General features: G+C 45.4%; 1 protein-coding gene across 2 annotated transcripts in view; it reads left to right on the plus strand.

Annotated features, from left to right (window-relative positions):
- myo6b (myosin VIb) overlaps positions 1-13,490 on the plus strand; it is a 37,454-nt gene extending 23,964 nt beyond the window's left edge. The window contains exons 25-33 of one of the 2 annotated variants that reach the window (XM_084676828.1): positions 324-474; positions 1,820-2,028; positions 2,174-2,252; positions 3,803-3,963; positions 4,537-4,581; positions 6,872-6,975; positions 8,154-8,285; positions 11,368-11,586; positions 11,944-13,490. In XM_084676828.1, the coding sequence (XP_084532954.1) occupies positions 324-474; positions 1,820-2,028; positions 2,174-2,252; positions 3,803-3,963; positions 4,537-4,581; positions 6,872-6,975; positions 8,154-8,285; positions 11,368-11,586; positions 11,944-12,143 (1,300 nt within the window). In that variant the 3' untranslated portion in view covers positions 12,144-13,490. The remainder of the gene's footprint in view (positions 1-323; positions 475-1,819; positions 2,029-2,173; positions 2,253-3,802; positions 3,964-4,536; positions 4,582-6,871; positions 6,976-8,153; positions 8,286-11,367; positions 11,587-11,943) is intronic. The other variant, XM_084676835.1, reaches the window with a different exon arrangement.
- The last annotated feature ends 732 nt before the right edge of the window (positions 13,491-14,222 follow it).

Consider the following 14,222-nt stretch of genomic DNA (forward strand, 5'->3'; position numbering starts at 1 on the left):
ATGGCTTTTCCCTCCTTGTCCTTGTAGGGCCTCAAATCAATCTAAAGAGCTCAGCCATGACGTGACTTCCCTCCTCCTCGCTGGGCAGCCTGTGGAGATGTGTCACCATATTGCTTTTGAAAAATCCTGTATGTCTTTTTATGTAGTTTGGTCTTTGGAAATATGATGCCTCTGTAGCCACTCAGCCAGATGATGAGTTTTTGGATTGTCTCATTATCATGGTCTGTTGACTGTGTGTGTGTGTGTGTCCGTGTTTGTTTTGTGCGACGTAAGCTGGTTGTTATTCGTCCTCACGTGCTCCGTGTCTTTCCCTTCTACTCCAGCATCGACGGTATGGTGAAGGTCCGTCATCTGAAGCAGCGGATGGAGCGCTTCACCCAGGTGGTGGCAGGCCTGAAGGAGGGCAAGCAGGAGATGGCCAAACAGGTCCAGGAGCTGGCCACCTCCATAGACACCCTCATGACTAAGATCAAGGTGAAGACATACCACTGTGGGGCCTACAGCCCAAAACACACACACACACACACACACACACACACACACAGGAGCACGGAAATACACAAACCAATATGAAACTTGAAATTCGAGATGAGGTACTCTACACACTAGTACACACAGAAACATTGCTAACACTACAAGTATGCTGTATGTAAATTTGTATTTTACTGCGAAGCAGTAAGCTGTAGTGTTATTTGTAGTTGCTAAGGAACTGCTATGCTTATGGTGCAGGTGCAGGTTTTTAAACTGCTGAAGGACTTGTCTGCTTTCCTATGTTTTACTCCAAACCTTAGAGTTCTGAACTCTAGTTATTAAACTCCCAACTCTCCCAATGCAATAACGGTCTGTGTTATTGGTGCCTCTCAGAACTTCACGTTGATGTGACATGAAGCACAATATATTCATACTGCTGTGCATTTTAAACTCCCTGACTATTATGTGTCTGGTAACCAGTCTGAGGACTGCTGTGATATGTTTGTGCTTGGAAAGGTTAGAGTATTGGAGGCCTTTGCAGCCCATGTGACTGGCAGTGGTGCGCAATAACAATCCTGTTTTACATTTGAGGAAGACCATATCTCACTTTTTACTTTCGTTCCTCCACTTTTTAGTTCGGCAATCCCTTTAATATGCACATTTGCAGTCTGTCAGCATCCTCACCCCCTGTGCCTGCCCTCCTTATTTCCCCTCATCCGTCCTTGCCTCCATGATGCCTGTTTGACCATTAGAACTTTTCTGTCTGTCCCTCAGCCCCCTGTTCTCTCTCTCTCCCCCCAACTTTCACTTCCTACATCCCTTCCATTGTGCTGCTGTCAATCAGTGTCATTCTTTATCTGGAGGGTGTCATGGCAACGGTCAGATTGGTGCTAGGTCGGAGCCTAGACTCTTTCTTCCTGGAAGTGTTTGTTTTTAAATTATAGATGAAAAAAGGAAATTGTGTTATAATGAGTCGTGGAAATTTAAATATTTAACTTACTAAGCCTCCCTGCAGTGTTGTTCAGTTCTTTTCATCTGCATATATTAAACCCAGTGTGCTATGGGGAATATTGAAGATGACACTTATTGACAAGCAAATGTAGTCAGTGGCTGGGAATTTTCTGAACGTGAATTGTAAATGTGGAATTTAAAAGTGTAGAGGGAATAGTGAATACATATATTCTACTACTAAACGGGGCATGTCAGAACATGATTTGTATTCATGCAAATGGCCTGGTGTCGGACGGGAGGCTGGGGGAGTCGTCAGCACAGAAAGGTGCTCAAAGCTAAGAACTTTTACCTCATCCTCTTGATCTAACAGTCTCACCTGTTGAATCTCCCCCCCCAGACCACCGTGATGACCCGGAAGGAGATAGATGCTGACTACCAGGGTCTGGTGAAGCGCTCCGAGCAGCTACTCTCCTCCATGCAGAAGAAGAAGCAAGAAGAGGAGGAGCGAGAGAGGCTGAAACACATCGAGGAGGAGATGGAGAGAGAGAGGAAGAGGAGGGAGGAGGACGAGCGGAGACGCAAGCAGGAGGAGGATGACAGGAGGCTGTAAGTGTGGAGGGAAGACGGCGCTGAGGCAGCAGGGCCCAGGGAGGTCTCTCACACGCTGACTCGTGCATCATCAAGTTCTATTGTCGGTTTATGTGTTTGGTGAGCCTTCACTTCTGAGCCTCTTTGTCCTTGCTGTTGCCAGGAAAGCAGAAATAGAGCAAAAAAGAAAGCAGGAAGAAGAAGAGAGGAAGAGGGGAGAGGAGGAAGAGAAGATACTGCAGGTGTGTGGACCAACAACTCTTCTAATCCACTTTTGCACAAGTATAAACCAGTGAAGATTCAGTACCAGTCTTTTATTTCCAAGACCAGGCATCTGTGTCTCGGAAATTGACTGATAGGACAGTAACTATGATATCTCAGTGCTCCTTCTATGGCAGGCCCCCATAATCAGTTCCTACAAGTCTGTGTGTAAATCTCTCTATTATTGGTCTGCAGAACTGAAAGGCTTTCGCTCACGGTTCTCCCGTGGCAACTGTGGGGTCGTGTCATTGGTCAGATTCCCCACTGGGAACGTCCTTGCTTTTGATGGATGGTTCCTGCCACGTTTCTCCTTCCTATCGCGGTCTCCAATCTTTTTGTTTCACCTCTCTCTCTTTCTCTCCTCTGTTCCTCCTCCATTCCCCATCTGCCCTGTGTTGCTAGCTTTCCTTCTTATCTGTCCTGTATTTCCACCGACAGACCAGCTTTAACCCCGGGTTGGCCCCAAGGTGTCTCCTCCCCATCCTTAAGCCTTCACTTCCCTCTTGTTGACTTAACCAGCCTCCTTATTCCCTCCTCAAACATTGCTGTTGCGGTGTACCTGCATGTTTAGTTTGTATTTCGTTCATTTATGCCCGCCGCCCACTTGAGCCCTCTTCCACTTTTCCCTGCCCCTTTTCCTCTCCTCTACTTTAGTCACTCCATCCTGAGGGCTGAAGCCTGTGTCTGTTTAAAGTTCTGCCGGAGGAGAGAGTATTGTTTGACAGACGGCACCGTCTCCCTTTCACCTCCTCTCCTCCTCCCCCTCTTCCTCCCTCTCCTTTCCTCATCCCCTTTCTCACCTCATCCCTGGCTGGTTGTCCGTTTCCTTCACAGATACCGTTGGTTCCAGGGCTTTTAGCAGGGTGGTATACAACGGGTTCCTGTTATTTGTTTTGTGGATCAGAGGAAGTATACTTGAACCTCCAGCTCAATTTGGAACCAGACAGCTGTTAAAAAGCACTTTGTACAGTTTATACTCTAGCAACAGTTTATGGTTACTCACTTAGAAAGCTTTCTCAGAGTTGTGTTCCCCGTGGTATTTGGAACTCCATTTCCGTCTTTTTTTCACTTCTCTTTTGCTGTGTCTTTTACTTCAGTGTTTTGGCCTCTCTTCCGAACCAGCCTTTCAGTTGCTCTGACCCTCCCAAAGTTTGTCCCATGTGATGAAATCACCTTGTTGTTCCTGGAGACTGTGTTTGCACACCCGTATGTCTAGACGCGCACAATCAAACGACAGCCTTGTTAGCAGTCCTGTAACCTGGATAATATGTCTAATCGGGCCTTAGCACACAGAAGGACTGTAATTACCTATGTTCCTGGCAGCAAAGGGCAGCTCTGCCTCCAGCTTGCCAAGGGACAGGCACTCTCCTCTGGGTAGATTGCTTGCGATGTGGCCTCGAGACCTGGACTTTCTTCTAATCTCTGAAACCAGAGTGGTGGATTTTGGTTTAAAGAGACGTGCCCTAGAATTGGTCTTTGCGGCTGTATCTATAGATTAAATAACACTGTGTGTGTGTGTGTGTGTGTTCAGGCGGAGCTGGATATTCAGCTGGCTCTGGAGAGAGAGGAGCAGGCCCAGAGGTCGACCATGGTAGAGCAGGAGAAGAGAGACAGGGAGCTGGCCATGAGGATCGCCCAGAGTGAGGCTGAACTCATCACAGAGGAGGCCCAGCTGGACCCTAGTCTCCGCAGGTACACCACCTAATGTACAGAGCACACACACACTTACCTACACACACACATACCTACCTACCTGCACACTTACACACACACACACACACATACCTACCTGCACACTTACCTACACACACACACACATACCTACCTGCACACTTACCTACACACACATACCTACCTTCCTGCACACTTAGACACACACACACATACCTACCTGCACACTTACACACACAGACACACATACCTACCTGCACACACACATTTACCTACAAACACACATACTACCCGCACACTTACCTACACACACACACAGTACCTACACACACATACCTACCTACACACACATACCTACCTGCACACACACTTATCTACACGCACACACATACCTACCAGCGCACACACACACACACACATAAACATACTGTACCCACATAGACACCCATATACACACACCTGCAGGACGTGTACACACAGAAGTGTAAATATCTTCTCTGGAGCAATAGTTGAACAAAGGGATTTACTGTCTTTCACAGTAACTCGAAACCGTGTGTGTGTGTGTGTGATCTCACTTTTGTTGTTTTCTCCCAGTGATGGGTATTTCTCAGGTCTCTCTCCAACCACGATCAGAGCCATGTAAGACAACACTAGCCTTAGCCTCCTTCTCCTCCTTCCACTCCCAGCCAAAATGACCTAACACCACCCAGTAATCACACACAGACCCTTCTGCCTGTCTTAATGTCAACCTCCAATCTCTCACCAACCTAGATTCTGGATTTCACCAGCAATGCAAAAAATACCAAATACAATATACTAATTATTTCCTTGACTGACAACGTCATAAGTCGATCATCCGGTGTTGTGTGTTCCTGCGGCATGAAGCAGACAAGCGTTAAGATTAGCCTGTCTGATAATTGGTTGCACACCAAGATTGTGTGCCAAATCAAAATGGAAGAAAAATGTGAATCATTCTTTCTCCTCTCCTTTGTATCTTCATTCGTCTTTTTCTCTCTCTCTCTCCGCAAAATTCCCCTCCTACATTAACAATCCCACTCCACAGGGATGTACAATAGAACTGACTCTATTCTTAGAAACCCCCGTCTCTAATGATATCATTAGGCAGCTACCCATTGTGATAAGACTCCAGATGTCAGGAAGTGTATTGTACTACTTAGACCTGTTTACCATGACTGGGTATCTGGGTCTTCTGGAAAGCTCTGATGGACACCTGGAGCAGGAAGCTTCACCCAGGATGCTCCCTACTGGGGTGACTTGACTGACTTCCCATCCAGGGACACGGATAAGCAGCTTCAAGCTCACAGCTGTCACATGACTGTCAAACAGGTTGCTAATGGTGTCACCGTTAAAAGTCCACTGTCGCAAACTGAGGCTAGATTAGAGAGCTCACCAGAGCTGGGTTTTGATATTGACATGGCTCGGGGGTGGTTCCTCTGGGTTGATACGGTGGTTGTGTGCAAGCATTGCGTACCGTGGAGGTATGTCACAGAGAGAAAGCCCAATCAACTGCTGTTACAGAGGATCTCCAGTGCTAACAGACCCACACCTGGACTCCACACCTCGATATTGCTGTTGTTCTACCTCATGCCGTTCTTATTGACATTTGAAATATAGACTGTAGTGTTTGGTTCTTGTTGTTTCCGGGTGATTGTGATGCGGGGCATGTGTAGGGAGGAGAACAGTGGAGATGTCAGCTGGTCTAGCTGGGGCACAGGGGAACAGGCACCAGGTAATGAATGATTCACCTGGAAATCAATAATCAACTGGACCAAATCGGCCAATCAAAAGAACGCTTAAACAGATCAGAGGTGATTGTTTGCTACGCCGTGGAGTTGAATACCGACGATTTGGCGAAAACCGAAACGTCTTACTTAGCAGACTGTCAGAAGAGGCCGTAGCTCAGGTCAGCACTCCTCTCGTCTCAGTGCAGCGGGTGCCAGGTGACATTCACGCCCTTTATCCTTTAATCCCAGTGTTGGCACACGCCATTAGCAGTAAAGTCGCTCCTCAGACTCCATCCCATTTACTCTGCTGACCCTAGGGGAGCTCTGAGGGGCTGATGGGACCAGCAATCCCCCAAGAGTCTCTCAAGCTGCCACAGGTATCGCACACATGCAGTATAATAACACAAACACACACATACATAAACACACGTGCGGCCACACACAAATACAATGCCGTACACGTATGCTTACGATCACATGATCACTCTCACGTGCACACACAAACCTATGACTGTATAATATTGCTGTCACAAACTCTGGCAGCTCTCCCACAGGGATTTTAACAAGCACCTATTGGATTAGCCCCAGATACACAGAGAGGCCCGTCCCTCTCTGTCTCTCTTGATCTCTTTCCCTGGCTGCCCAGAGCTTGGCCCTGTTCCTGGAACCTGGGCAACCCACCCAGACCTGGTGTTGCCTCCTGTTAATTGGGGAGAAAAATCCGAGCAACGTAGGTGCACAACAGGGGGTTTGGAAATGGGGCTGACATCAGCTCTGGCAATACTGTACACAACATGACGAGAATGAAGAAAGGTTTTTTTGGTAGGAATAGTCTGAGTGTACCGTTACCAAGGACTAGAAGGACAGCCTCCCCCTCTTTTCTAAAACAGCCGAGTTCTATCCAAACCAGACTGTAGCTGCTGACAAATATACCCGGTGTTAAAGTAGTAGGTTCTCTTAGGGGGAATCCCATCAGGCCTATCTGGTGGTTGCCTGTTTCATCCATGTTTAGTCAAAGTTGATAACGTCTTCTCTCTCTGCTGTCTTCCCGTCTCTAACCTGCCTCACATATCCCCATACCCCCGTGATTCTGTCACTGTCTGTTTATCTAGAAGGCCTGTCTGGTGCTTCTGTTTCCTGACTGACACTTTTTCCTCCATCCTCTGCTCCATGCCGGGCCGTAGGGGGGCGCAGGTGCAGGCTACAAAGGCCGCCGCAGGCGTCAAGAAGTACGACCTCAGCAAGTGGAAGTACGCCGAGCTGCGTGACGTCATCAACACTTCCTGCGGTAAGCGTGCCGCCTCGCTTCCTCCCTGACCGAGGAGCAAAAGTCAGCGTGGCGCTGCTTCGATTCAGCGCCACCCGCCATCACCCCGCAGAGGTCCACGCTAGGGCCCTCGGCCTTGTTGTCAGAACTCAGGCCACCGCTCAGCACGGGACCACATTGATCCATAGCGCCCCCCCAGGGCACGCCTATCATCAGGCCCAAGGTAGCAGCTCTCACGCGGCACAGCTCAGCACGAGGGCCCATCGACTCACCCTCCCACTCCCACCACATCCACCCCCACCCCCCAGAACAGGTCCTCTGAACCAGGCCCACGGCAGCCACGCAGCGAGCACCTCTGTGTCGATTCATCCCTCCCCTCCCTGCTCTCCATTCCACCCAGCTCCACTTTGAATAATTCAACGTCTGCTCGAGTTTTCTGTAACATGGCCTCTCTGGAACAAGCAAGTTAGCACCGGTTTCGACCCAACTCTCCACTCTTTTCCCTGGCAGTGTCAGATGTGTATCCCCTCCCTAACCCCCCCACCCAATGTTCTGGGACTCAGGGTGGGTGGTAGGTGGTGGGACTGCAGCTGGAAGGGGCTAGCTGTGGATGACAGCAGAGAAGCACAGAGCGACTGTTAGGGCAGAACTCACAGCTGCTGCGCCAAATCTCAATACCGCCTGGTGCCACAACGGAAATTATAACTATCACTGAGGATGGTGAGGGGTGGTTTCCCTGTCATGCTGTTTCATCACAAACATGAGGGACTTTTGAAAAACCTTTTCATTCTGGGGGTGGCGTATAAACAACTGAATGGACCAGCTGTCAATCAGCGAGCAGTCTGTAGAATGGCCTCACTGATAGACATTGTCAGCGAGTGTGTTTATGCACTTGTGTGTAAAGTGGACATCTGGCTGCTCAGTCTAATTGCATTTATTTCTTGTGGAAGTAGGCCTCAGAAGGCTTTTAAGGTGATCTTTCCAATCGCAAAGCAAATGTGCCCTTTTCTCTATGGCGTATGCATTATTTACCATTCGCTTTATCCTTTTTAACCCCAAGTATCAGTTAATTGAGTACTGCATACTTCATTTGTTTACGAGGAGACTGTCATTTCTGATACTGATGAACAAATGGCGGCAGGCAGGAGGGCACCGCCATGTAGGATATGCGTGTACTGAGGAGCCTGTTGTTCCTGTAGACATCGAGCTGCTGGCCGCATGCAGGGAGGAGTTTCACCGCAGACTGAAGGTCTACCACGCCTGGAAGTCCAAGAACAAGAAACAGAACGGAGAGTCAGATCAGCGGGCCCCCAAGTCCATCACTGACTACGGTGAGTTCCACAAGAACAGCTTCCTAATCACAAGTGGTGAATTCCATGAAAGTAGAGCAGATCAGATAACGTGAGGGACAACGTGAGTGTTATATACAATGATTTATTTAAGGAAATGTAATTATAATGAACAAATACCAGAGAAGTTATGGGTTAGTCTTTGAGTTGAACAGTACAGTAGGTCCTTAACTATAATGAGAGCGGAATACAAGATGGTAAGTTAAGAGCGCGTGGGGAGGGGCAAGGGAGAGAGAGAGATTCTTTAGAGCAATGGTGGACAGTCTATTGTAACTAATCCTAACGAAAGTTTGGTTAAATCATTTGTAAACTAAATCAAACAGACCAATTAAATCATAACATGCCAATGTCACAAGTAAGAAATGTAGCAATATCGCAGATACTCTTGTCAGTTTGAAGAAGAAGAATCAAAATTCCGTTTGTCGTTGTCAAACGGTTAGAGCAAAGGAATCTTTTCTCAAAGTTCCTGGTGGTCCAGTGAATTGCTGATTGAGAAGGATAAGTCAGAGGTGTCGCGAACACTTCCGATAAATCCTCACAAAAAAGCAAGGTTTGCTTATGCGTCAGGGTTTTATAATCCTTGCGAAAGGGGGTTATCCTTTTGAAGGTGAAGTCTTTGATTGGTCAGTTATACCCACCTCGGCGTCATCCTGAGATTGGCGTATAGGTGTGAAGTGGTTGGTAACTTTTGAGTTCAGCTATTTCAAATGTCCATGTATTGCTTATACTTCAAAATATAACAATACCACATGGATAAATGGGTTGGTTAGTAGATTTAAATCATTTTGATACCAAGATTGACAAATGTATCATAACAGGAAAGGAAGTTACATTAAAACATCAAATTACATCAACACAGCATTAAAGGGAAAGCATACATTGTCACACACAAATTCGAATAATCCTTCTAGTGTCCACAAACAGTTTTGTCTTTGAGAGATGTTTGTAAATCCATTAAATGTCTGTTTTGGATAAATCCTTTATATTCCAGAGCTTTCTGGAGTAGAGAGAGGTTGAGAAAGTTGGGCCATTTGGCTGGCTTTTCTGCTCCCCCTGGGAGAAGGAGACGCCAGGTCTTGTGTCAGCCCTTTGAGGCTTATCCAGAAACATCGTGGCATTGTATGAGGCGTCATATAATGCAATCGGTTGTCCTGATGTCATCAGTGCTGTGTCTTACCGAGTGGATCAGAAATGGTTGTGTTAATGGTTTGACTCTCTGCTACACAAGCTTACATAACGACTTACAAACTCCGAAACGTGACACACTTTTTTAGTTTCTAGGTTTTCAGCAGTGAAAAATATTACACACTTACGCAGGCATCGGACAGGTTTTTTGAAGTAGCATCCGTGGAGAAGCAAACTTCTGATAGGGTGGGCCGATTGCTTGTCTTTACGTGATTTGTCAAGATCTGAGGTAAGTCACGTAGTGCTATTTGCCTTCTGGGTAGAGTAGTTTATGTAACATTAGGGTCATTACCAATCTCTCTGACACTGCCACTTTCTCTGTCAGTGGTAGAGTACCGGGCCGGCTATATGCGAGAAGTAGCAGTACACAAGACAAAGTGCCGGTACGCTTAAGGGTAAAATGTAGAAGTGCCGGTACTGCGTACCAGTGAGTACCGGCCCACTTCAAGCACTGTTTACAAAGCGACATACGGGAGGGGAGAATTTGAACCTGCAACTTCTTGACCAGGTGGCTCTACCAGATGGATCAGATGGATTCTCCTCTTTTCATCATTTTATTTATGTGGTTGTATTTCAAACTGTAGGTCAGGACTGGACTAGTACAGTCTACAGTACACATACACTGTTTCCCAGCACAGTTATGAGTCTAAACCATAACATTCCCTGAGCTCCTCTCTCTTAAAGGCCTCCTTTTCATCTCGGGTTCTACCAGCCAACCACGCTCAAAGGCACGTTCATACATTTGCATTAATAGCTCTTGTTTGAAGTCGCCCCAGTGATCATATGCAAGGCTTTTTCCTCACAAACAGACGAGTCACAGGTAAACCCAGACTGTTTGTCTCTCTTGAGACAGATTTACATTTACGCTCTTATCCAGAGCGACTTACAGTAAGTACAGGGACATTCCCCCGAAGCAAGTAGGGTGTCCTTGCCCAAGGACACAACGTCATTTGCACGGCCAGGAATTGAACTGGCAACCTTCAGATTGCTAGTCCGATTCCCTAACCGCTCAGCCACCTGACTCAGATTAATGACTTGTATGTAGAAATACCCATTCGCCACTCCCTGAAATGTAATAAGATGCTGATGTAGGCCTTGCGCCTGCCTGCGTCAAATTTATTTGTACCAATTAGTGTCAGGATTGGCTGCCAACCACGCCTGGTCAGGCATGGTGTTGGCAGTTGCATAGCTGTGGCTGGCTGCCTAACCAAGCATGGTGTATTCCTCTCACTAAGACACAGGACCTGGGAGGTTGGGAAGACAGTTTAAAACAGGATATGATTTATTTAGTGACTTGAAAGCTACCCCCTTTTCTCTTTGTAGACCTTAATTTCCATACTTTTTTATCCCGAGAACAAACAACAGTGTATGGTGAGGACAGTGGAGGGTTTCTATTTCTCTTTCCAGTCATTTTCTTTTCTTTGCTTCTTTTGATCTGAGTTGGACGCTGTATAAGCATGTGGGTCCCATTTAGTCTTTTGTTCAGTTGCTTTGCTAATGGAAGCAGGTCTTGGCAAGTAAGCCTCTACCAGCCCATGAAACTGCTTACTTTGGTTTTTTCTTTATAGTGCGAGGTTCTTTTGCAGTTGCTTTGATGTCTCAAGTTGTTGAAATGTTATTTGTTGCCTATCTTGTTGTGATTCCAGATTATGACATGCAAACACTCATTTGCAAAAAATGTTTGCAAAAAAGACTAGTAATGCCATTTTTGAAAGTACTTTGCAAACGACACTGACTATTCAGCAAAGCAGTCAATCTCATGCAGATCTAAACAAGAAAGAAACGATGATATCATGCACAAAAGATGAATGACATTAACATCAAAGTAAACCTAACCTCTCTGAGTTGAAACATGAAATGTGAATGAATCCTGACACAGCCGAACAGAACCCCGCACCGCCCATGACGGACCAGCAACAGGAAATAGCCATGAACCGCCATCAGCGCTACTTCCGCATCCCCTTCATCCGGCCAGCCGACCAGTACAAAGACCCCCAGAACAAGAAGAAGGGCTGGTGGTACGCCCACTTCGACGGCCCCTGGATCGCCCGTCAGATGGAGCTCCACCCTGACAAGCAGCCCGTCGTGCTGGTGGCAGGTGAGCATCAGAGCCGACGTCTTCACCTTCTCCGTACTGTGGAAATGAGCTCTCAACACAAGCTACGTAGGTCAGGAGGTCCGTCATAGCGGTCGCTTCTGTTCTTCACCTGACCTTGAGTATGTGGCATTGTCCTCCAAGCTGGGTTTTGCTTGTGCTATTAGAGATGTGAGCTCAGAAATGTTTGTGTAGTTGATATAATAGGGTTGACAAGCTATCTATTTTAGTAGTTAGTGTGTGTGTGTGTGTGTGTGTGTGTGTGTGTGCGCACGCACGCCTGCCCGCCTGATGGAACGGCATGTCTCCTCACTCCAGTACGTTGAACCCCAGACTGAAGCGCTGCTCCTCTCTCCTCAGGGAAAGATGACATGGAGATGTGTGAGCTGAGTCTGGAGGAGACCGGCCTGACCAGGAAGAGAGGAGCGGAGATCCTCCCACGGCAGTTTGAGGAGATCTGGGAACGCTGCGATGGGATCCAGTACCTGAGGAATGCCATCGAGAGCAAGCAGGCCCGGCCCACCTACGCCACGGCCATGCTGCAGAACCTCCTCAAGTGAAGCTGGGGAGGACGCTCCGTCATGGGCCTGCTGCTGGAGGGGAAAGCCTTCTGAAATCTGTCACTTCAAATGATCAGTCGAAATGAAAATTTGCATTTATTTTTGTGCAGGGCTCCCTAATTGGAGTTGTAAATTGTGCTTGAGGTTAAATTGATCACTTAGTCCTGTGGGTGTTGTAAGTATGAAGTCAACACATTAAGGGAAGACACTCCTTAACATTGAGTGTTTTTTTCATTTAGGACATTTAACATTTAGTTGTTTGAGTAATTTGACTTTTTTTATGTTGATTTGTGATTTTTCGTTTTTTATGTGTGTGTGAATATACAGGAATGTGCACCGCTATGCATTCTCTCCTCATGCAAAAAAGAATTATGCTTGAATAAAATGTCCACACTGAGGCCTTACCTACGATGATGCTGCACAAGACAAACGCATATTCATATTAAAACATCACTAAGTTATTAAATAATTAATTGAACATAGTTGCAACAGTCATAACAACATTGTAAAATTGTTTTGGTTCTTTAGAAGTTGTTAAATAATAATGCTTGTTTGCATCTGAACTGGACATTTTTGCCATTGTGTAGTTTGAATAGTGGGCTGTTTAGAGGTAAAACAGAGACATGTTTATTGGTTTTGTTTATCACACCCTGAAGGATGTTACATCAGTGATGAAGGATGTTACATCAGTGATGAAGATGGTCTGGGATGAAACACTCCTCTTTAAAATGTCAAAACATTTCGTCAGACTTTTACAATAGCAATAAATCATTCAAAGGTGTTTGGTCCTTGATAGATAAAAGAGATATCTATTTTAGTACGGTACCTTGTCTTAGACCTAAGGTAGGTATGGCATCATTGGTCTCTTATCGCTATTCCAATTGATAACTGAATACCAGTCATATGATCCCTTTTCTTCTCCTCAAATATCTTCTATTCGAAATATATTGAGATGTTTTTGTTGATCTAAAATACTATATTTGGAATCTTTTCTAGTGTCAGAATGTTCTTTTAAATTAATAACATTTGAAAAATCTAATTTATACAGTAGGCATTTGTAACATGTACTGTATGTCTTTTCTCAGAGAATAGACTAAATCCATGCACCATGAATACAAGAAACTGCTGTTCTATCACCTTCAAACCTGCTCCTCAATATTATTAATATCAGTTTTTGTCAGTCACCTCAATGTGGATGTAATATTATTTGAGGAGTTGCATTGTTTGATTGTCTGTGCTCTTATGTACAGAACAAGAATAATACTGACCATACCCTGTGCAACCAAATCTTGTATTCTGTTTTCTGTACTGCAACATACATGAAGGAAATAAACATATGCTACCATACCGTATGTCAAAGTTTGGTATTGAATAATGGGCAGGTGTGTAGGTTAATGATCTGACTTGGCATTGAGCTAAGGTTCTTTGTTAGGGCTGTTCTAAATGGCTCAGAGAAGCTTATGATTATAGACCTAACAAGATGGTAGAGTGGATAATGAAATAATGGATAAAAGATTTGTTAATCTGCTTTTGCTGTCACTGTCTCTGCGGATGATTGACAGCTTCTAAGCTATTGAAAGGCTAGTTCAGTGCTGGAGAAAAAGTTTCGAAACAAAGTACAGGAAATTACATGCTCTCCGTGGGAAAAAAAAAGTTTTATTTTTACAATGAAATGTAAAACTGTAAAAAAAAAATCGTCCACATCCTCCAAGTGTGTTTTGGTTAGGAAAATCACTCAAAAGACAAGTGATTGGTGTAAATTGTTGTGTACGTTAGGACTGACTTCTTTGCTGTAATTTTGCTAGAATAATGTTTGTTTTTACCTATACATTAGATGTTACAATCAATTACTGGAATCTTGCTATACACAATAGTATGATTAAAATAAACAGCTTGTGTTTTTTACATTCATTCTCTTTTTGGGACACTGAACACAGGTTAGAATAACATTAACATTAAAACAGCATAATGTTCAGTCATCTAAGATCCAGATACCACTATGTGTATCATTTTGTAAATAAATACCTCATTGTGAGGAAGAACAATAACCTCTGCCAAGGGTGTACAGTACGTGATCCT

Source organism: Hypomesus nipponensis, chromosome 3, assembly GCF_054491055.1.
Source record: "Hypomesus nipponensis isolate SF chromosome 3, ASM5449105v1, whole genome shotgun sequence".
Lineage (NCBI taxonomy): Eukaryota > Metazoa > Chordata > Actinopteri > Osmeriformes > Osmeridae > Hypomesus > Hypomesus nipponensis.